The 23,638-nt window shown below is 39.3% G+C and overlaps 1 protein-coding gene across 1 annotated transcript in view; it reads right to left on the reverse strand.

The window, feature by feature from the left end:
- Positions 1 to 1,318: 1,318 nt before the first annotated feature.
- Positions 1,319 to 23,638, reverse strand: part of SLC6A11 (solute carrier family 6 member 11) — a 108,972-nt gene continuing 86,652 nt past the window's right edge. The window contains exons 7-14 of the mRNA XM_072875710.1: positions 21,591 to 21,694; positions 15,519 to 15,643; positions 13,263 to 13,375; positions 11,735 to 11,872; positions 5,990 to 6,092; positions 5,015 to 5,115; positions 3,511 to 3,681; positions 1,319 to 1,471 (exon numbers count right to left, since the gene is read on the reverse strand). Of these exons, the coding sequence (XP_072731811.1) occupies positions 1,319 to 1,471; positions 3,511 to 3,681; positions 5,015 to 5,115; positions 5,990 to 6,092; positions 11,735 to 11,872; positions 13,263 to 13,375; positions 15,519 to 15,643; positions 21,591 to 21,694 (1,008 nt within the window). The remainder of the gene's footprint in view (positions 1,472 to 3,510; positions 3,682 to 5,014; positions 5,116 to 5,989; positions 6,093 to 11,734; positions 11,873 to 13,262; positions 13,376 to 15,518; positions 15,644 to 21,590; positions 21,695 to 23,638) is intronic.

Here is a 23,638-nt window from a genome sequence, read left to right on the forward strand (position 1 = left end):
ACAAAAGGTTGGACCAGATGATCCTTGAGGTCCCTTCCAACCTGGTATTCTACGATTCTATGGTTAAGGACCAATTACTCTAGCCTTCCACCAAATGAACTCCTGTTCTGACTTCAGTGCAACCCTCGATACCATTCAGGGTAGAGCAATCAGGGCCTAATTGGAGAGTATCTAGAAAGTACCTTGAAGATGCGAAAAGCTATATAGTGCTTGATTTCTTTTGAGGGGAATGAATAGATGTGCAGACACACAGACTGGCAAACAGATAGAGAGACAGACAGAGAGGCCAAGGTATGCAGAGCTCTACATCTGCTCTTTTTTTCCTCAGAACATCTCCATATATATAAAGTAACCTTGATCTCCTGTTGTACAAGCACAAACACATTTCACTTCAGGGGATGGGAAGTGTCAACCAAAATGAAGTACTGGCCACACAGATACTAAAGAAAATGAAAAAGCTTTAGAGGTCTCCTGAAGCAGTACACATCATCTTAGAGACCATTAACTTACAACAGCAGCAAAGTTCATAGCTCGTAAGAAATACTCTCTATCCAATCTCCAGAAAAACAGTGACTCGGAAGTGGGCCCATTCCACCACCTTTTTAGACCTGCTGAAGCACACGGAGGGTGGAGGGAAGGTGGTAAGAGCAGCTGAGGTGGCGCTTCCTGTCGGCTTCACAAAACTTGCCCTGAAAGAAGAGCTTTGTTAGGTGCAAAACTCAGTCTTGCAGCTGCCCTGGCCTAGGGAAAGGCCGAATCGTGCACAGCCTGGTGCAAAAGCCACTGGCCCCAGCTGGAAAGGCTCCCTCTGATTTCAACGCACTTTGGATACAGCCCGCATTGAGAGAGTAATATGCAACAGCAGTTACAAGTCATCCCCCCAGCCCCTCACAATTTCTTCCAATATGAACAAAAGGACATTCTGGCCCCCTTTATATACATACATTAAAAGCTGAAATGGTCTGAAATGCTTACAGATTAGAATGCATATATCTATACAACATTACACCTGCCAGAAATCAAAGTAGAAAAGTTTTACAGCACATTATACAGGTCCCTCTAGCTTCTAAAAAAACATTTACTGAATCACCATATTACAAGAAGTCATCACTAACATACCATATAATACTATTTCTTTTTCTTTTACATGATCATTACTTATATAGTAATTTAAAAAATCACTTTTAAACAAGTATATAATTTTCACTTTAAAATTAACTGGTTAATAAAATTTTGTGCAAAACAAGCCAGCCTCTATAATTAAGTGAATTTATTTATTTTATTTATACAAAAAAATAAAACAAAAAAGATAGTTCTTTCAGAAATGTGTCTCCTTTTCTGTAATGGTTGAAATGGTGCCATCTCCTTTCAGTTTGGCATCGCAGTCATTTATTGCTGCAATGTAGGCTCCTCCTCCAAGTTTCCCTCTCATTTTCAGATCTGAGCTAGGTGTAATCAACTTCCTGAATTTCTAGAAAATTTGAGAAAACGGAAATCATTATCTTTTTCTTGGTCACAGGCACACATTTCTTAAACAGATTGACTATAAAAACCTCTTCTCTTACATGACTGCTTCTCGTTTCCCTGTTACAGATACATCCCTAAAACTGCACGCCCCACAGTTCTTTACAAATCACACCAGACCAAGGGCTAGAGAATGAATGCAAAGACAAAGTCAAAGTGAATTTTCATGCTGATTTGGAGTAACATTCCCTTCCATGAAGAAATTCAGCACAATGCTCCAGGTAAGGCCTGTTATATGGGTACATTTTGTTTCTCATGGTATAGTCAAAGGATATATACTGAAAAAAATAATAAACAAGAGACTGCCAAAGTGTATGAAGCTACGATAAAGAACAAAAGAAAAATACACATGTTGAGCTGAGAACTTTCTCTTTTACAGCAATAACATCAGTAGCAACGTTGATGCTTACAGCTTGGAGAGCAGAGATGTTGCAGGAAGTTGGCTTCCTGAGAAGCTCCTAAGTGTAATTAAAAAACCTCTCTCATTGTTCATGTACGGAAAAGATAATGACCTGTCTGCAGTGCTTCAGACTACAAGGCAATGCAAAACAAGATTTGTTTATAGAAACAAAATCTATTTACTTGCAGAGACAGGGTAAGGTTGATGCATTAAGGAAATATTTAACGTTAAGATTTGTGCAAAACTTCCTCTTTTGACATGCTAAGAAAAATATATTACGGACAATTCATTTTTTGTTTATATACCCACAGTAAAGATTTCCTAGGTAGTCGCCAGGCCATGGAGTCATTTCAATATGGACTGCCATGAGCCAGCACAATAAACGGCATGTTAGCTTCTCCGTTCAAGAAAGCAGTAACTACTACATTGAGATATACTCAGATATATTCAGATGTCATACCCTCTGGTTCTGAATGGAGGATAATTTTGAAAGTGTGGGTATACAGGGAGAGATCTTTCAAAAGTGCTAGATAAGTTAATGAGGCCCAGGTACCCTAGACACAGAAATTCCTACTGTCTTGTTCTTCATATTGGCATTATCCTAGCGAATATCAGAAAGACTGAGAAAGCATGAAAGGGACTGAATAAAGTCCCCTCCATATATGTATTGAGATAGAAGGAGGCAATACTGGGATACCTACTTTTACTGACTAGTATCTAAGGAACTCCAGATGACAGAACCAGGCTTTTCTGGAATATGAGAAATCCCAAACAGCAGAATAAGATTTATATTCTTGAGTCTTCCATTATAGCCGCCTTAATTGTCTTTCTTTGGAGAAAAGGTCTTATATTTAATAATCTTAACCTCAGCCTACACCTGAGATAACCTGATACCAAATATTAGTAAATTGCACTGAATACTTCTTTTAGCCTCTATTTCTCACTTAGAGAACTGTAATCAGGAAAACTGTCCAGAAGACATATGTGAGTGTTTGCTACCCAGTTCCTGGAGAAAATCCTGGCAGCAGAAACATTAGTCACCAAAACCATGGAAAGAAGGCAGCTGACCTGAATGAACGGCTGGTACAAACCTTCTTGAGGGATTTAGCTGATGTTACAGACATTTTAAGCTACAAATTAAGCAGGAACAGAGCACCTTAAAGCTATAGTATTGGTTAGTTTACCACAGGCTGAAGTCAGTGAAGGCAAAAAAAAAGAAATTCAGAAGTTTTGCCCAGGGAAGTGGTGGAGTCACCATCACCATCACCTGGAGGTATTTAAAAGGCATGTAGACGTGGTGCTTAGGGACATGGTTTAGTGGTGGGCTTGGTAGCGTTAGGTTTACGGTTGGACTCGATGATCTTAAAGGTCTTTTCCACCCTAAAGGATTCTATGATTCTAAGAAAATGAAGAAAATTCAGATGCCTCTTTCCACCTGTGACTGAGAGGCCTAACCCAGGCTGCTACTGGAACAGGTACGTGGCATTGCTTTTGTGATTAAACTGTGCTTAGTCTCATGCGGGTGAGGATTCACACTCCCTTCCCGCTTCTTTTTTCAGTATCATTAATCTGAAAATATATCTTACCTCTGTGAAAGTGCCTTCTGTCTTCCACAGCTTAATGCAGATCCACAAAGGGATACAGATCATGGAAGAGAGTGCCATCATCCACCCTATGCCATAGCCCCAGTCAGGGTATATATATACGTTGTTGTATTTCAAAGGCTTGTATTTCACCAGGAAAAAGATGAAGATTCCCTGAAATAATCAGAGAAACATATTAGCAGTATTTGCACTGCCTATGTAACAAGGAAACGACTGACTGTTTAGGCAAGGCCAGTCTCCCTAAAGATGGAAAGTAGAGGTAAGCTTTTCAGTCAGAGAAAAAAAACAAACCAGCAATATCTATGTACAGCTCAAATAACATGTCTCAGTGCCTTCCAGAGAAATGACCAACCTTTCAAGTTTAAATCCTATTTACCTCTCGATGACAATAAAAACTGCACTTTGATGGCAAACAGTACCTGGGCAGGAAAGATTAAGTTTTGCTCCCGTGAACCAGCTGTGATTAAGTAACACAAGCTGTGTTCCCTCCAACCTGTCATGATGAAAAAGGAAAGCCAAAATTTTCAAAGTTGCCTTAATCCACTGTCTGTATCTGCAGTTCTGCAGGCCAACTCTTTCATCCTCACAAAAGCTCTAAATTTGGCAGGTGTCTAATCAGGCAGTTTGGACCATTTAAATTTATGAAATATAGAAAAGTTACTCTGTACTTTTCTCCAAAGTGGTGAATAGAGTGTACAAGAGCAAGTGATATTAAGTTCATTTCAGAGTTGGTGAAAATGAGTCAGAAATTTTCCCAAGTTTGCAAATGAACTGGCAGAGCTCAAGGGAACCTGGATCTCCAGGCGCCCCAGCATCTGTGGTTTTGCAGTTGCTATCATTTACGTATTGGAGAACTGGAAGATTTTAGTATCTAATGCTCAAGCACTTGTGGATGAAATTTATGGGCAATCTAGTCGTGCTCCTTTTGCAGTTGTGTCCCTGTTATGTAGCCACAGCAGATGGCCAGAGTTGGCACCAGTACTGCTAGCTTCTGGTAAGGCAAATTCCTTCCCCTTCTTCATGCATATGAGATGTGCTCTTGGCCTCTTCTACTACTTTTACTAGAAGCAAAAATGTCCTGTCTTCTTTGAAAAATGTCTACTCACCCAAAGAGAGGGAAGGAAATAGGAGGCTGGAGCAGCAAGGAAACCAGCACAAGTCTGGAAGAGCTCGAGTTATGCTGGGTAGGCACAAGGTATACTAGCGATGACGTGAAAAAAAGCCTCTGTTGTATTGGCAAATGTTCATTTAGGACCCTGAGTTTATTTTTTCCTATTACTGTGTACACTATGATTTCTCACAATTCACAGAATATTTAACAATTTTTACAGATCCTACAGAGTGTTTTTTAATTAAAACACATGCTACAAATCAATAGGCGTTTTTTTCAACTGTTGTGAAGTATTAGCAGCAGCAAAATTCTAAAAATATGCACAGAAAACCCTCTTTATGTCTAAAACACATTATTTGGATATTCTGTACTTACTGCGCAAATACCTGGAGTTAAGACCATCCAGCACCACTTAATCAATGACAGTGGTTTGTACCCAATCATATCTTCAATGTTATCATAAAAGCGGTTGCTGCCTGCCCAAAAAAAAACAAACAAAAAGCAGATGTAGAATGTACATGTAAGAGGTTGTATAGGTCAGTATTTAAAAAGTAAAGAGAAAAACATAGGTTCTGCCAGAGCTGCAAAGACTGAAGCTGCTATCTCTTGCCCTGACACGTACATCTCTCTGTCATCCGCTCCATACTTGTGGCAGAGATTGCTGCCTACATCTGTATCTGACCAATATGAGCAGAGAGGAGGAGTGGGCGAGCTGACAAACAGAAATGGCTTCTGCCCAGCAACAGTCTGAGCAAGCCCACTTAAAGGGTACATATATGCTACAAGCTCATGTGTGAATCTCTAGACAGCTGGGGACACGTGTGATCTGAAGTTCATACGTTGCATTACAAAGTAAAATTGTCAGTCCTTTGTGAGCTAAAAATGCTTGAGGGTGTAACCATGAACATAACCAGCACTGTAGTGGTTTTCTCTTGACTTTGCTGGCAGACAGAAACAGCAGAGCTAGGGACACTACTGCGTCCTTTTGTGTTAATGAGGCATGAACCCCAACTTCCCTGGGTTTATCTGTGAGTGTCAGAAGTGGAAGGGAACATGCCCTGACGCTGTGTGAGAGAAGAAAGACTTATTGCCGCCCCTACTTTCTAAGGCAGCTAAGGACTTCCTTGGTGAAGGAAGGTGGAGGTCAGTCCTGACAAGGGCCCAGGGAAAAAAAAGAAAAGCGATTCCACTATCTTTGTTAGAGTGGGAAAAAAGGCATTCCTGACTTTTGGTAGGGCATGGGAATGTGGAGGGCCCCACTCCATAAGGGTACAAGGCTTTCACATTACTTTTATGCAAACAGAAAACTTTCATAAAAACTCAAAACCACAGCAATTTTCAGCAACTCACCATAAACCCAGCCTATGCAGACACATTCAAATATGGCAACAAAAAGAAGGCACATGCCACTAGCTGCGTAAGAGTCAAATAACTGAAAGACGTACATCCCACCCTGAAAGACAAAAACAGAAAAAGGAAAAAGAATATTATGTTGGCACCAGTAGGAATATTTCACAGCAAATATGGCTTTAACTACACAGTCAATCTGTTGGTGCCCTGGCAATCTTCCTACTAAAGTTGGTTCCTTCTTGAACAAGGAATATTCATTTCTCAGTGATTTGTTATTGTGAAAGGTTTTTTTCTTCCATAGCACCTAAGATCATTCCCTATGCCAGTTGAATACTGTGCATTTGCTTTAAGGTAGTAAATCCCGGAGTGGAGAGAACTACATTGGACTTGTTTCCAAAACATTCTCCCACCTCCATGATTTTTTTTCAACTTCATTTGTTACCATGTCAAGCTGTAGATAACTACAGGTACTTTTGATCTCCAGATCACTGCACATGAAGATCCCCAAGAGGGGGATCCTCAAGATCCACAAACAGGGTCTTGTTTTTGTGTCTGTGCTATTAATATGTAAAAGAAAATGTGGTTAAAATGTGGGGAAAGAAGGCAAAATTTGTAGCTACTAGAATCACTCTCCAGTGGCATAGGGACTTTAAAATGAGTAAACTGACCTGCAAAGTCTGAATGTAGCTCACAGCCTTTAAGCCACATTACTAAACCGAGTCATTATTACTGGACAAAAAAAAAGTGAAATAAGAATCACCCTGACTCCAAGCAAGCTTTTTAAAAATGTTTTCCTAAAGAGTTAAAAATTGTTCTCCAATGGCTTTCAAATAGCAACCTCTGCACTTCCAGAAAGGAGAGCAACCAAAACCAAGCAGTGTCCTAAGTTAGCATGGCATCCATACACAATGCACACTATGCGAGCAATGATCTGTAATTTCTGCATTCAGTGGTGCCACGATACCAACCCGTGTGAAAAAGGTAAATGTGCTTAACTAAGACATCCTCCCTTACTTACTGTTTGACTATGACTCAACTATATCAATTGTCACATCTGTCAAAGACATAATTCTTTTCTTCTTTTCCTGTATTTTTTCTCTTGCTTACACCAGTCAGAACTGTTCAGAGAACTGGCTGGCTTTCTAGAGCCTTTGCCTCAAGGCAAGATGAAGAAGAAAACCTATCAAGTCCAATTAATAACATTATGGGTAACCTGACTATTAAAATTATATGAATAATATTACACTACTTTCGATGCAAGATACTTAATCTTTTATCACATATGTGTTCAATATTGAAATAATAATGAGGAGGAGATTCACAAAAGATCATTTCAATAGAAAGGAATCCTAAGACTTCCCTCTTTGCAGAAAGCTATGTGAAGGAAATGGGGGCTTGAGATCATTTCTTCAGTTGAAATGTAATGCTATTTGGATAGTACATATGATCCATTACATCTCAGACAATTTTCTGCAAATGGAGGAGAACCCTAAAAACATAAAGAAAACTAAATCAAAAACAATACCTAGGATTTCCCCCTTTTTTTCTCTGCATTAACTGACTGAAGGTAAGTTAAGATGGACTCTGTAAACTTGAAATCCTGCCTAAATCTCACGGAGCATAAGAATGTTCTAAAGTTATTGTATATAAAACTGCATTGATGTCCAAACAGGCATTTGGCAAAACTAGTGCTGTATAGTTAGGACATGACCATATATCTGAATGAGAAGGTTTTCCTATAAGGTAAGATATCTTTTATGAATAATCCAAAGCCTGAATAAAATCCAGAAATGTGTATTTAGAAATGCAAGAGAGGATAAGGACGGAGTTGGGATATACCTGGAGTACTGCATTCAGCTCTGGGGCCCCCAACGTAAGAAGGACATGGACCTGTTGGAGCAAGTCCAGAGGAGGGCCACAATGATGATCCAAGGGCTGGAGCACCTCTCCTATGAAGACAGGCCGAGAGAGTTGGGGTTGTTCAGCCTGGAGAAGAGAAGGCTCTGGGAGACCTTATAGCAGCCTGCCAGTACCTGAAGGGGGCCTACAGGAAGGCTGGGGAGGGGCTTTTTACAAGGGCACAGAGTGATCGGACAAGAGGTAGTGGCTTTAAACTGAAAGAGGGTAGATTTAGATTAAATGAGGAAGAAATTCTTCACTGTGAGGGTGGTGAGGCACTGGACCAGGTTTCCCAGAGAAGCTGGGGATGCCCCATCCCTGGAAGTGTTCAAGGCCAGGTTGGATGGGGCTTTGAGCAACCTGGCCTAGTGGAAGGTGTCCCTGCCCATGGCAGGGGGGTTGGAACCAGATGATCTTTAAGGTCTCTTCCAACCCAAAGCATTCGATGATTCTGTCATTCTATGAGATATTTACCCTTGGAAGTCTCACTCATGCATGATGCTTTGATACCATGGAATGGAGCGTTCTCTACCAGTGTGTCATCTCTGCATTAGATCACAGCTACTTAGATTGCCTAGTTGATGATGTAAATAAGTCACATCTCTCAGTAATAACTTATGTCTCTCTAGCAATACTGAGAAAAAAGTGCTTCTCTGTCCTTTAAGGTTTCTGTTGAGCAAAAAGTTATAGCAAAACCACTGTGGAATATCAGCCCTCCCAGACCAGGATGCAAGTGTCAAAGTAAAATTTTTTTAATTAAATTATTTTTTTTCTTCTCCTAATGCAGATGCTTTTTTGATTATCAGCTACACTGCTTTTAGTCAGCTCTGCCAGCTGACTGCTTCCCAAAATCTCACAAGTGAACATCTTTACTACAAAGAGCTCACTGTGAGGTTCAGCAAATATCTGAGCAAACTGGAAACTTAAAGATCAACCAAGACAATACAATGTAAGGAACACAACTCTGCAAAACTCCTGCAAGAATATTCCTGTCATTTTGGAGAACTTGCTTCCTCTTCACTCTTCATGCTTATATTTCTTTTAGCCTGTACATCTCGATAACGTACCTCTCAGTGCTCTGCGTAACTGTGCACTGAAAGGAATTATTCCAAAATTTCCGCATTTTACATAGCAAAGACAATTTATCTTACTGAGAGTAAGAATGGTTACAGGCAAATTGGTCCCTATAAGGTTGCTCTGCTCCAATGCTCAACTTACAGGGACACACGTCTGGAAGGAATTCTTAATCAACCAGTGTCAATTCCTCTGTTCTCACAGGGAATTGTGTCATATAATACCTTTCATAAACTAACTGACAATCTGAATTCCAGTTTAAAGCCAGAACTATTTTCTTGGAAAAACTTCTAGAACCTCACTGTTCTGATGGATAGAAATCCTTTCTTAATTTTCAGCCTAATTATTCATGGCCAGCTTGAACACCCTAGACTGGGGATAAGGGAAAGGGAGCCATTCTTTTTGCAGAAATGGTTCATCTTTATACTCACTGTTACATCTATGATGTACTTACAAAAAGAAATCATACACCCTTGCTAATATAATCATTTTGCTGGTTTGGTAAAATTGGCTCTGTACTCCTAGGATCATCCTCACTGCTCTTGCTTTGCATGCTGTTCCAGTCTGAATACCAAGTATCCAGAGTCATACATAATATTTCAGTGGGACTATTACCTTGTACAGTCGTGGGACTATTCCCATCGCTCAACTGGAAATACCTTCCCGAAACATCTCAGAAACATAGTTTTATGTCTACAGCATATTTGTAGTGCTTAGTTTCACATCCAGATACTTCACTTTCCTAATCGTTTTCAATGCCTAGTAGAAATTACTACTATATGGACGACCTTATACCTTGTGTTACTATCGTCTACCCCATCTTCAATACTCCAGTCATCCAGTCCTTCCCTATCATTATGCCTTCTTCTGTGACCCAAGAACATCAGAGTTAATGAAGCCTGATTTGGACTTAAATCTTATAGATGACTGTGGACCCTTATACTTCATGCACTCATTAGGCTACAGCTTTTTTGTGAATTCTCTGTTTTTTAATAAAGACTGAAGTCATGCTATGTTCTTTTGCACAATAAGGACACTTCTAGGGCTTCTCTGTCTGGCTGCCAACTTTCATGAACGTTGAACTTTCATGAAAAAGGACTTATCTTTGAAACTTCTGTTAACTGAAATCTGCCAATAGGTCCAAAATTTAAAGTGAAGAAGGAATATATCGCCAGAGAGCTAGTCACATGTAGCCAATGACTGTATGTGACTTGTTTCCATAGCGAGTCAACTACATATACTAGATACAATTGCTGTCAAGCACTGTGTAACTTCACTAAGAATCTCATTTCAGCCACTGTCTCTTTTAACACCAACAGTCATCATCTCCTCTTTGTCCAGTTACTTGTACCAGTCCTTTTCTTTTGAATAAAATTCATAATTTTTCTTGCGGTGAATTTTGAATTCCTTCACTGAAGTATATAAATCTTCTGCTCAACTGCATTTGCTTCATACAGTGTCATATCTCTTATCAGAGAAGGACATCTGATTAGTCTGGCACAAACTGTCACTAAAAAAAATAATGGAAGTTTCATTTTGTCCTAGTGTCCACTTTCCTCCCTATCTTTAGTTATTCTTTCCTTGAACGTGTATCTAAAGCTAATATATTCTGATTTGTTGATTTATTCTATTCATTGTAAAAACTTGCATACTGAGGACAGCAGACTAACATGCTTACAATTGCCTAGCACCTTTTTTGGGGTGAAATTTGGTCATTTTCAGTAACAAAGCAATTTGAAAAGCACATACTCTAAGACTGTGGATCTCTGTAGAGGGAATTTATGTTACCTCAGATGAGTTCATGAAGCCCTGGGAGGCTTCACTGGGAAACCCTGCCTGAGATTGCTGCACAAGAGAGACACATTGTGGCCCTTCACGGTTAATACAGCCAGGCTTCTCGGACAAACATTCCTCAGACATTTAATTCTATAGCTTCTCAGACAGGAAACTTTTTTCTTTGCCTCGCTCCCTGTTACAGGGAGGCTCTAATGGCCCAGCAAGCAGAAGAATATGGGCAGAGGAGACTGTGGACTCTGCCCCTCTTCTTCCTGTCTGGAGAGGGTAAAGTGAAGGAGAGGAAGACTGTTGATACAACTCGCTCTGTAAAGCAAGCACTGAGCAGCGAGACCTAACCTCCTATCGAAGTACCAAAGGATCCCAGAGTCCCTCCCCAACCTGGGTACCAAACAGAGTAGTGCCAGACATGTTGTATCGTGAGCTGATGGGATGGACTGATGCCCTCAGAATTTTTGGTTTAGAACATTCCAAAGCAAACACCCTGGTTTGTTTGAAAAAAAAATTTTTTTTTTTTTCCACTCTTACTGAAGCAATTTCTGCTCAGAGATTGGCTGTATTGATTGACCTGGCCTGGTGATATAAAAATCAAAGACGTTTTTGTTTTCTATTTTCTCTTTACTTCATCTTCTTTATTGATCTATTCATCCAAATGTGGTTGTTTTCAGACTGGTCTGTCCAGAGTAAGCAAGCAGAAACCATGATCAGTATATCTGGTTGGCTGGTGCAAAGCAGATGGAATTTCCTTGGCTACCTAACTTTTATTAAAATATCTCCTAAGCTGAACTGAAAAACTGAAGATACATTTCATATTCCAAATGTTACACAGTAGTTGAGAACAGTCTCTCAAGTATTTTGTAGTCATATTCCTCACAGTGAAATTTGTCTATGGCAAATGTTCTTGCATTTTATCTGTTGTGATTATAAACAGAAACCCATTTCCTTTTTTCTGCAGTAGTACAACAAAGCACATCTTACCTCAGTTAACATTATTAGGCCAATGAAGTATGACACAATGGAAAGGCCAAGAATCAACAGTTCTCTTCTGTAGCCCCTTCGGAAAATCTTTGGGTACATATCTACAACAGCTGTTACAAGGCTTTCAACACACACGAACTAGAACAAACGATAGGAAAGTACAAATGAAATATGTGTCTCATCTGCTGTTGCGATTTGGATTTGCTACCAAACACACCAAATATCCTTATATGTTCTCATCATAGAGACTGAAAGTTCCCTGAGGACACTCTATAAGCAGAAGCTCAAACTGAGGAACATCATTTCAGAATTAAGAAGTCCAAAGCTATGGATTTCCAGTCCACCACCAAATTCAAATAGTTGAATCCACTAATATCATCTCAGACTGTATTTGCCCTGTAGCAGATGGATTACATAAAAGTTAAATCTTTCAAATGTGGCTTGAATGGGACTTAAATAATGTACAAACCATTCATAGGACTGCAGCAGAATTTCACTCTAAGCATCCTGCACTTTTGTCACTCAAAGGAATGCTATGCAGTGCTATGCACCTTCAAGCAGTGCTAATGAACTGCAGCAGGTTTTTTTGTAGAAGTTCTCTCCATTTTACAGAAGAGAGAAGTTCCACAAAGCTATTAAGTGCCCAAGCCAAGTACATCTAATGAAGGAGGGAAGGAACATTCTTACTAACTTTAAAAATCAGCAGAAAGCAAGAGGCCCAAGCTTCTGACTCAGGGCTCTGGAGCAAGGTTCATAAAATAGGCACTAAAATTAATGCCCAGAAGTAGACAATATAAAGCCTGCTTCATGGGAACAGTCAAGAGTAGAATTCACAAATTGCTCATTTTAAAAAAGACTTTAAAAAAATTGTTAGATCAGGAAAAAGAGCAGTTATTAAAATGTAAAGTTTAATGATTGGAAATGTCATGCAAAATAAGCACTGAAGAGCTTTATTCTACAGTATACAATCATAAACTTTCTGAACCAAATCATGCCGAGAGCTGAGCTGCATGCTAAAAATGCCAGCTCCTTTACATTTTTCACCAAACAGCTTTCACAATTTTTATGGTCACATAGGAAGGACAACTTCTATGCTGTCACTTTGCTGCAGAATATGACTACACATTTCTTGCTGTGGTATCTTGAAGTATAAATACACCACAGGAACTTCCATTATCACTATCTGATATTCAGTTTCAAAATTCATTGCAAAGTGCTTTAAAAACAGGACAAGACGACACACTGGTATTTTACTGAACTGTGAATTTTAATCACCCATATTTTAGACTGATTTCCATGTTAATAATGAAAGCTATAGTCAGGCTGAATCAGTGTTCACAGTAAATTGTAAAGGAATCTCCAGCATCACATAACTAAGATTTAAAATAAGGAGCTTGAATCAGTGGTTTTAAGCAAGGAATTAAGTTAGGGTTCATTCTTTCATCACGTTAGATGCTGTCGACATCAAGGATGCTGATATACACATGCTAGGGAATCCGACAAAATATTTAAATAGCGTGTTTCATACCTGACTATCTAATCCAAGGAATATGAGCATCATGAAGAACAGAGTCGCCCAGAGAGGAGAAAGAGGCATCATGGTAACAGCTTTAGGGTAAGCAATGAATGCAAGTCCTGGTCCTGAAAAGGAAGAAAAGAAAGGAAATATTTATACTTGTGTACTGGGTCTGGCTGAGATGGAGTTAACTTTCCTCATAACGGCCTGGACGGTGCTGTGTTTCGGATGTGTGGATAGCACAGCGTTGCTAACACCAACATTGTGGCTATTGCTGAACAGCGCTTGCACAGCATCACTTATTAAACTGTCTCTACCTCGACCCACGAGTTTTGTCACTTTTCCTGTTGCCTTCCCCATCCCACTGGGGTGGGCGAGTGAGTGAACAGCAGTGTGGATGCTTAGCTGATGGCGAGGGTCAACCCACCACAACTTGATTGTTCTTTTATGGCAGATAAGAGGAGCTAAATACAAGGCTGAAAGCCTTGACAAACTCTACATCTCTAATAGTCTAAATACGTGGTGATGAGGCTGATCAGTAATGAAGCTTGACACGTCAACTCTGCCTACATCCTGTCCAAAGGTTTGAAGGTCAAGACTTCTGTTAAGACATCACTGTACTTTACGTTCTCCTTCTTCTTTGTGTGGATGCACTGCAAGACTCACATACCTGAATAAATAATAGCGTGTCGTCCTGTGATTGCCTTATATCACTTACTAACATATTCTGGATTCTTTCTTTTTCCCTAAGACAGCACTGTATCTGACATTTTGTGCAAGAATGCAGTCAATGGTAAGAGCTGCATCTTGGAAGCCATACGTGGTGCAAGCCAAATGTCCACTGGTTTGTTCAAAATCTGCTCTGCATTTTTGAGTGCTGCTGCTGGTACATAACATTAATTCATTGGCTGCATATTTACAGAAATCTTTAAAACAGAACATTTTTGCAACAGCATTGGTAACTTCTCGGATCTGCTAAAATACCATCTCACCTAGCTCATATTTTCCTGTTCTTACTTTGCCCATTTTTCAGCTGCTCTAAACTCTCATGCTCTAACAGCTTTTATTGAAGTTAGCCAGCTTTTAAAGCAGGGATATAAAGGCAGTATCACAGGGCTGATAAAGGAGTACCTCTGTGCTCCTGCTGCAATAACTTCAGTGAAGACCTGTCGACACACTACTGCTTTTTCATTTAATGCAGTATTTGCAAGCTCCTATAGTTTCCAGAGTTGCTGTAGTCTTTTAACCTTTTTCTGTATAGTTTCTATAATAGTGTAAGCCAGTTGTCCTGGGGGCTTTAGGAAAAGAGAAATATTTTCCATGACAGCATCAGTGAAGCTCTACTTGCTTTGCAGTTTTCCTGCTAACTTTGGCTAACCTCATGACAGTCCTTTCTCCTTCTCAACAGTTCAGCATTATACTGCTTTTCTTTCTGGGCAGCACTCCTGTTCTTTTTGTTTTGTTGAGTTTTAAGTGATGCTTAAAGATGGTACATCCACAAAGGTGTTAAAGAGCAATTAACTTTCATTGGATGCCTAACTCCAAGCGATGGTAATGAAGGTTAGATGGTTAATTTCTCGTAGAGCTGGGCCTTCGTGCCTTTCTGGACTCAAAACAAGAACTTTTATACTTAATCAACTACTACATCAGAGTGTCTTAGTGTATGTCCCTGGGAGAAAAACTTACTGACATTAGGAGATGGCATTAGCCATCTGACTGTTAGAAATCTGTATTTGGATAGTATACATTAAGCAAGACTTGAGAGGACTTCCAAAGATTTCTCCTAAACAGATGGTTTCTCATTACTTTAATAGCTATATCTTTTCTCTTTTTCCTTTTTTTTTTTTTCAGAAGGAACAAATATTTGTGTGGATCTCGGTTTGTCTCCTTTAAAGAAAATTAAATGCTCCTTTCATGAGGATATAACACTCAAGGGGCATAACTGAGCAATATATCTCCGCTAAACAATCTTCTGGATGCTCAGCTGGAGTAAGTTTGTGTTACAATAGCTCCTAGATTTTATGAATTTGGTGCTATGCACAATAACATTAATATTTTTCACACATAAATGTATGACCGTAAAAATAGTTAAGAACTCTTCTTATAGCAGTTATTCTAATGAGTCAGGTAACGGGTTTTTAAGAGGAGTTTTGTAAAACTATCTGCAAAACAGTCAACTTCTCCATAAGATAATGGCACAGACTAAGTATTCTGACAGCAACCTCTGGGCATTTTTTGTTAACTCAGAAAACTGCTTTTGGAACTTACCTGATTCTGCAACTTCTGCAATGGGCACGCCTTGTTCATAAGCCATAAATCCAAGAACTGAAAAGATAGCAAAACCAGCAACAAAGCTTGTGCCACTGTTCAAGCAGCAGAGCATGATGCAGTCTCTGAAAATATAAATAAAAAACACTGCAGTTGATCTCCAGAACCTGGGTTTCTTTCATATACTGAGCCATAGGACTAATAGAACACCAAGCTGCAGGAATGGACATTGAGTTGCTCAGGAAGAGTAAGCTCCCAACTGATACTGCGCCTGAGAGAAATCAGTCAGGCATAAGCATTTGCAGGAAGATACCATCATAATACCCTTGCTTGTGTTTTAAGTGGTTGAATTGCAAACCTGTTGCTACTCACTTACTGTTTTTTGATAGAATCTTTAAAAAAACCTGTAAAAATACTGTAAGAATGGTGTTAAGAACAATTTTTCTACAGTAGTTGTAATAATGTATTCCAGAGGATATGAGCTCATTTACAAACTATATAAAAATGGTAGCAATTTGTTTCCTGGAAAAAAATCCTATGGTCAGATCTTAGATCTCAGATCTTCTATTCCAGTTACAGTATATTGGCAATATATATCCATACAAAATACAACTCCAATTTGGTTTATAAACTTTTTTTAAGAAGCTGTGGTAATGAAAAGCACCATACATAATCTAAGAAGTGTGTATATGCCTAAAAGAGTGCCTAACAAGTAGGCAAAGGCAGTGCAGGGACACGGATCTCTCAGACCTGTGTATCCTACACATCAAACAATGACAATTACAAGGCCAAGGTGAAGAAATATTTCTTTTCCCAGATTGGACATATCACAATAGTAAATCACTTTAAAAAAAGGGAAAATACTCTTGCAAAAAGGTGCGATCTTTCCCCAGAGCTCAGTGAACTATTGTTGTTCATCCTGCTTTCAGACAGCACTTCAGGCTTGACAGATGATGAGGTAGGAATGATTTATCATGACAGTCAGTCTTTTAAGACTGTTTACTACAAGAGACAGCTGTGTACTTGAGAAAGTAATAATCTAACCTAGAAGCCTGCAAGTACATTAGGATTCTAAACCACTGAAACACAAGGCAAGCCTGTAGGCTCTGTCAAGGGTATACCTTAGTCTGGTTTATTCCCATCCTACTACAGCTCTGAAGCAAATTTTTGTGCAAGCTATCTACAAGAAGAAATGACCCTGTAAAATCTAACAGGTTCTGAATCCACATCTTCAGTAATGATTCCCATCTTTGTCACAGATTTGTAGTGACTTTTTGAGAATCGGAGACAATTCATATTTTTTAAGTCCTGGCGCATATTCCGGCAAGACTTCTTTGGTAATCTCTCTGTCCTGGTGCTTGTTTCATTTGGTATTTTTATCCTGTAACTTTATCTCATCAGTTTATTCAGTTGAAAGTGAGGTGACCAGTTCCAGCATCTTATTCCTTCACTAATGAGCCCTGCGCTGCATCCCACATCTGTTCAAAGCTCTTTCTGTTACTGACTTTGACTCACCTTCGCATCAGGCACATGCATTCTCAGTGGCAGGGAGCAGGCATACATTTCAATACTGCAAAGAGAGCGATCAGCTGAACTATGGCCTTTGGGCCGTGGGAGGCTTTGGCTGTCTCTCATCACCTTATCTACAGTTAATTTTAGCCATTATTTTGGGAGTGTTTTTATGTTTTCATAACCATTTCATAGTAAAAAATTTCTATACATTGCCAAAATTTGCCCAGAAATGAAAAAGAATGAATACTCCCATTTGTAGATCAAGACTCAGACCTGGAGAAGTCCAGTGATGTTCACACTTCTTTCATGCATGGGCTCTCTCTAACACTGTTCATTAGCAGGAGTAAATAGGTCCTTTAAAATACTTTCTGAAAATTCTGAAAAGGGTCAGAATTCTAACCTGGTATTTATTTGCTTTTCATATGAAATTGCTTCCTGTAGTTATGCACACGCTAGGCTAGTTATACACTTTGGATGTTTTAAAGCAAAACTGCAATCTTAAAGAAAGCAACTAGGAGCACAAAGTTCTTTGTGCTTTGCAGAGAAATAAAACAAAGAAAAAGATCGTCTTCCTAACCATTCTTCTCAGGGTATTTCAGCACTGAAGTAGCTCTGGAGAGATTCTCACCCCAGCCTATCTCACCTAAGAAACCGGTGAGTTCAACACTGAGAAATTAAAACTAAGTGTGATGAAACTCTGTCAATAAGAGATGTCCGAAAGATGTATTTTTTAATCCTTTGGGGGAAAAAAGAGATACTACTTCAGTGGGATGGATCTGGTGGCTCACCAATCATATGATGCCTCCATTTGGAACAGCCTGTTTTCTGCAGATATTTTAGATAATTCCCAGGCTTCAAATGCAGTCCAAACAACAAGGTATTTTCTTCTGGTGAATGGAGTGGCACAGGACATTTGAGAGCTGCTGGTTCCTAACCATGCGAAAAATGGTTGAGGTGGAGACACATTGCTCCCTGTGCACCTTCAGAGCCCCTGGAAGTTTCTGCTGCTTCCTCTTGAAAGAAGGTCCTAGGGCAAGGCTCAAGAGGTTTAAGCTGGACAATCCTATCTAACCAGATCATCTGTGAGAGAACAAGAGGAGCACAGACATTCCTCCACAGGGAGGACCCACGAACCACAGTGCCATGGTACAAAATAGTTACAGGACAGATATGCATTTCTGCAAGGAAATGGGCAAAAGCGAACCTAAGGGGATTTTCATCACCTCCAGTTAGTGAGGTACCTATGCTTTTGACATAACACAGCCACAGTGCCATCATTTTCTTCCCTAGTTAGACAGTCACAGACTGAACACTTGGTTCTCTGGGGACCTAGCAGTGTTTCCTGTCCTAATAAAAATATAACCTCCCTCCCACCCCCGATTTTAATTTCCATCCTTCCTTTATCTTTGCAGGAATTCTACTAACCCCTCAACTCCTCCTGTTTTTTTCTCTTAGGTAGAAGTGTGTAACCTGTAGTTCAGTGTTTTCTTCTGCTCCGGGAAGGAAAACTGAGAGGGGAATCTGGATCCATTGATTGTAAAAGCAATGAATTTTAAAACACAAATGCCCAAGAACCATTGGAAGGAGAACATGAAGTTTATCTAATTTTCCATCAATTTTTTATAAGCATCCTTGGTAGGAAGGCATCAGAGCCTGACTGAAGCCCAAACTGATTTCAAATGAAAGGAAAACTTCAAATTTTTATGAAAACGTCACATTCTTCCAAATTAATGTCTTGCCAATCACATGAATAATTCAAGACACGCATCCCGTATCCTTTCCCTGCCTGACAGGCAGGATACTGCTGATAATTGATTCTGCCTTCCTTAAGGAGCTTCTCTGATTAGAGAGAAGAGCCCACAGAGCCTTTTGCATCCCTCCAGTTACTTCCTTGCCTTTATGGGTCCCCTCAAGACCAACTCCCATTCCTCTTTTCCTCTGAGACTAGAAGCTTGATAAAGGACACATCTTCATTTCTTAAAAGTTTTGTCCATTTGTTGACAGTGTGTGAGATCACCCGTTTATCTTCTACACCACAGTGGCAAGAGGGCAGCTAACCCTGATTTGTACATGGGGCTCACACGTAAGAATTGTCCTGCTGAGGTGCAGCCTCCAGTTCAAAGGAGCGGTGCTGTGAAACCAAATGGCGTTTCCCTGGTGGGGAACGCACAGTGTCCAGCAGGGAGCGGGATCCGTTCTGCAAATACAGAGCACATGAAGCAGGAACAAGAACATTTTCCTCTTCTGTCTACTGAGGTTGTCTGATGTTAATCCGTCCCTTAAGAAGGGCTGAACGGATTAGGAATTCTTAGCTTGCTAAAAATTAGAGGAAACATCAGCACACCTTTCTTTTATTTATATGGGGAAAACATTGCCTGCTGATGGTGCTGCCATTACTTTCATCTTTTCCTAAGAGTCACTTCTTATATACACTGTTGTAAATCCAGGGAGGATCTGTATTAATGTATTACAACAAAATATAAGTAAGGACAATAAAAATTCATTTCCTATTCAAAGATGTGAAGTGACTTGTTTGCAATTCATTTACAATGTTAATGAATTAGATCAAGTTGCTAATAAGAAAAACCCACATGCAGTTTAGATTGTCCCATTTCCCACGTCAAATACCTCATGTCATTATTTTCCACTGCAACATTCCCTTAGAAAAAAAATTTTAGTAAAACAGAGTGCAAAAAGAGTGGAAGTAGATGTTACAATCAGACAATACGCTGTGGGTATTGCAAGAGGCAAATCCATAGCTTGATTTAAATTATTTTAGGTGCTAGTTAGAATACAAATTTAATTCTGCTTTCCACTCCATAGCTGCTTTGTACGTCTTGCTCTGTTAACAGCCCTGTTTAACTCAGCTGCTTTCTGCAGTTAACTTCTGTCCTACTCCCTTCCTCAGATTTCTTAAGAATCATACTTCGGGACACAATAAAATCTGTCCTATTCAGGAAATTTGTGAAAACATTTTGTTAGAGGAATTGTGAAGCTTGGATTCAGTGAAAAGTATTCTGTTGCAGCATCTTGCTCAGGAGCTTTAAAAGAGAGCTGCTGATGTTTTTTACTAGCTATGCTGCTAGGAAAAGAAGGAAAATTATATAAGCTGTCTGATCACACATCAAAACTCCTGCTTTTTGTAATGAGTTACAAAACCACAGTAAAAAGATTACTGCAGTCCATGAGGCAGTGACAGAATAATTTCTAGATGGGATGCAACTGGAAAGAAATAAAAATGAAATTAAATACGAGAGAGGAGTAGCACCTTTGTTAAAGCATCACTTATGCTAATTAGGGAAAACTTTCATTACCCACTGTTCTGCAGGGGCATTCATTACCCTCTGTTGGGGCATCTTTATGTCTGAAAATAATGTCAATCAGCACTGAAGATTGCAGGGGACTTACACTACTTTATGCAGCAAAATATTTGGCATTTTGGCTGTCATAGCCAGGCAAGGAGTAACTTATGTTGCTGCTAAGTTACTTTGCATGTTTAGATGGCAAAGTACCCTTAACTGCCGCTGGGTAGCTTTGCAGACATTCAGCTGGTGGATACATCCATGTCTCTGTGGCTTCCAGTATCCCAATTCCCTCTCTGTCCGGAGGGTCCTGCTGTTTGGTGGCTCTCTGACAGAAGAGCAAATTGTTGCTAAGACATTGAAAGACGATGGCATTTCCTAAATGTCTCCTGAACTCTCCAAATAAAACTGTAATTTAGAATTTAAATACTTACACTTTTGGGGCTTTGGGGGTGGTGTGTTTGGGGTTCTTTTGCTTTTGGACTGTATCATTTCCTTTATAGAAAAATGAAATTTTAATTCTTTTGTCTGGAGATCATAATGGAGTCAGTACAATCAAACTGTTCTTTACTGTCTTGTATTAAAGGCTGTTGAATAGTAGGAAAACTAATTCAATAACTACTGATGCCCGAAGAAAAAAGTAGTGCTCATATTCTTGCCCATGCCAGTAAAATGGAATGAGGATTTTGTGTGAGTCATATCCTTTGACATTGATTCAGGAAAGATGAAAACCTACTGAAGTCATTAGCAATTTTCGTACTGATTTCTATAAAGACAAGCAATGAAATGCTATCCATTTCTACTGTGCTCTAGCTAAGAACCAGTAAACGATGGGAAAAAGTGACATTCGGAGCATAGACAAACTCAGGTGAGTTTTAATAACAATTTTTTGGTAGGATTTTTTTTTTTAAAGCAGGTATACATTATACAATCAAATATTGCACGCACATGCAATTATACATGCATGAAATTCTGTATATTATACATGCAATTGTGTATACCTGTGTGTACTGAGTGGCTTGTGGCTGTGCAAGGGTCAGATATGATCAAAAGGGATGAAAACACCAAATTTTGGAAGAGTTCCTCTAATGCAATTATAAGAAACATTCTAGATCTCTGTTCTACAAAAACATGTGGGTGTGCTTACAATTACTCATGCAAATAGCTAAAGGAAAAGGGAAGTACTTCTGAGTGATGCTAAGTATGTGGACATTTCCATCACTGAAACTAAATGTAAAAATAGTGTGGAAGATATTACCTGTAGCAGTTATTATTATAGTTGTTGTAACTTCCCAGGGCTGTCAAGCACCCCAAGCAGATCGCATAAGAGAAAAATATCTGTGTACCGGCATCCACCCACACCTGAAGACAAAAAAGACAGACCGGTTAAAAAAGGTCAAGAAGGAATCACCTTTATGCACATATTGACTGCCAATTTGCAGAGGCAACTGTACAGGGTAATAGTGTCTGGCAAACCTTTTATATGTCACAACCTTAAAAAAAGATACGCTTCACAGCATATCCTCTCTCCTGCCCAGTGGCAGAAACAAGGAGTAACTCAGCTGGTCTTTACAGGTTCAGCCTAATCTAAGTAGAATGAGAGACAGAATTTCTGGAGAAGAACTTCCCCCAGTGTAAATTCTTTAATGGTTTTATTAACACTATGAGGCGTTAGCAATTGCAACCTAAATCGAATCATCTGCATTTATCTCATTCTCATTTGATAATTATTTATTCAAATTTAAAAACTTAGTGTGAAAAAATACTCTACAGATAAAATATGCCATTCATAGATAATATACAAATTAAGCTGGGGAAAGAGAAGAGACAGATTATCCAGGGAAAGGAGTTTTTTTAGCAATACTTAATGGCCCCAATTAGACATGAAGACAGGGTTGTTCTGGTCACTGTACAATTAACGAATAAAAGTTCTGTAGAGCTTAACAAGTAAGTAGCTTTATAATATCATTACGGTAATCATCATTTATATCCTAAAGTGATGCAAATACTAAATTCTAAATCAGAGAAAAGAAAAAAAATATGGAAGCATGAGCTGACACAGCGAGATTATTCTCCTCACAGCAATCTCAGAACATTAATATAACATGCAATTTTTTTTACTTTAAAAATACTCCAACGAAACAGTTCATTTCATTCAACTAGAGTCTGGGTGTGTTATTACTGGAGGTGATTTTAACTCCGGATTTTTGCCATGAAAGCGATGTGAAGAACCCACATCTACACAGCTGCACTATTATTTCCAATCCAATAATTCTGACTCCTGGCTTCCTGAGATAAACGAGCTCTGTAAGTTTTTTGTTAAAGCAGGGCAACCAAAGTACTTGTCAGAGAAGTAACAAAACACTGCCTGATAACCAGAGGCAACAGCTGTGTAGCCATTAGCTACTCTAAGTTTGAGCCAGGAAAGAGGTAATGCAGGTAACGATTCCATGACTAATACTAGTAATACTAATAATAGTAATCAAATACTTATAAATATATGAAGGGGATGTATTTGTTTTACATGTGATCAAGTGAGACCTTAGTCTCTGGAGTTGTTGAGAGTGTTTCTGTTTAGGTACAACATTAAGATCACATTTGATTTGCATCAGTGGCTTAAATAGTTTCATTGCTGTCATACTGAATAAGATACAACTGGTTACACCTCAAAGTTTCACCAATTGGTAAGGAAAAAACTGCACCGAGAAAACCTTTTGACAGACAGGCTCTTTAACAAGATTGGAAGCTCCCAAAAAGCTGTAAGTAGCATAGGTCAACTGAAAATGCACAGTCGTCTTAAGCATAAACAGAAGCTAGGAAGCTGGATCAGCACATGTAGACTCTGCTGTTGCCTTCCATTTCAGTTTTTGCACAAGGTGGTGTTGCAGTGCATTGCACAGAACTTCGATGAGCAACAGCCTCTCCTGTTGGCATACGCCAGCTCCACAGAAGTCTGCTTATTCCTTGGACAGCAAGTCCTAGTGGAAATGGGGGCAAAGAAGAACTGTACTCTGAAGTGAGAACCTCCAGAGCGGCTTGAGAAGAGGAGCAGAGAGCACGTCCCTCTGGAGGTCCTGTGTACCTAGTTAGAAAGACAGATAAAATTCTGGCCATAAGTGATATTATTGCCTTCAAAGAAAGCAAGTCTCCTCTAAAGATTGTGACATCTGACAGTGATTCAACATAAAAAGTGGCAAATACTTTATGGGAAACACATTCTGTAAGCAAATGTTCACGTATTCGATAAAAGTTGAATCAGATTGAAGAGCCCTTTGTTTTTGTTGCACTATATGACATCAATCTAGA

Source organism: Ciconia boyciana, chromosome 11, assembly GCF_034638445.1.
Source record: "Ciconia boyciana chromosome 11, ASM3463844v1, whole genome shotgun sequence".
Lineage (NCBI taxonomy): Eukaryota > Metazoa > Chordata > Aves > Ciconiiformes > Ciconiidae > Ciconia > Ciconia boyciana.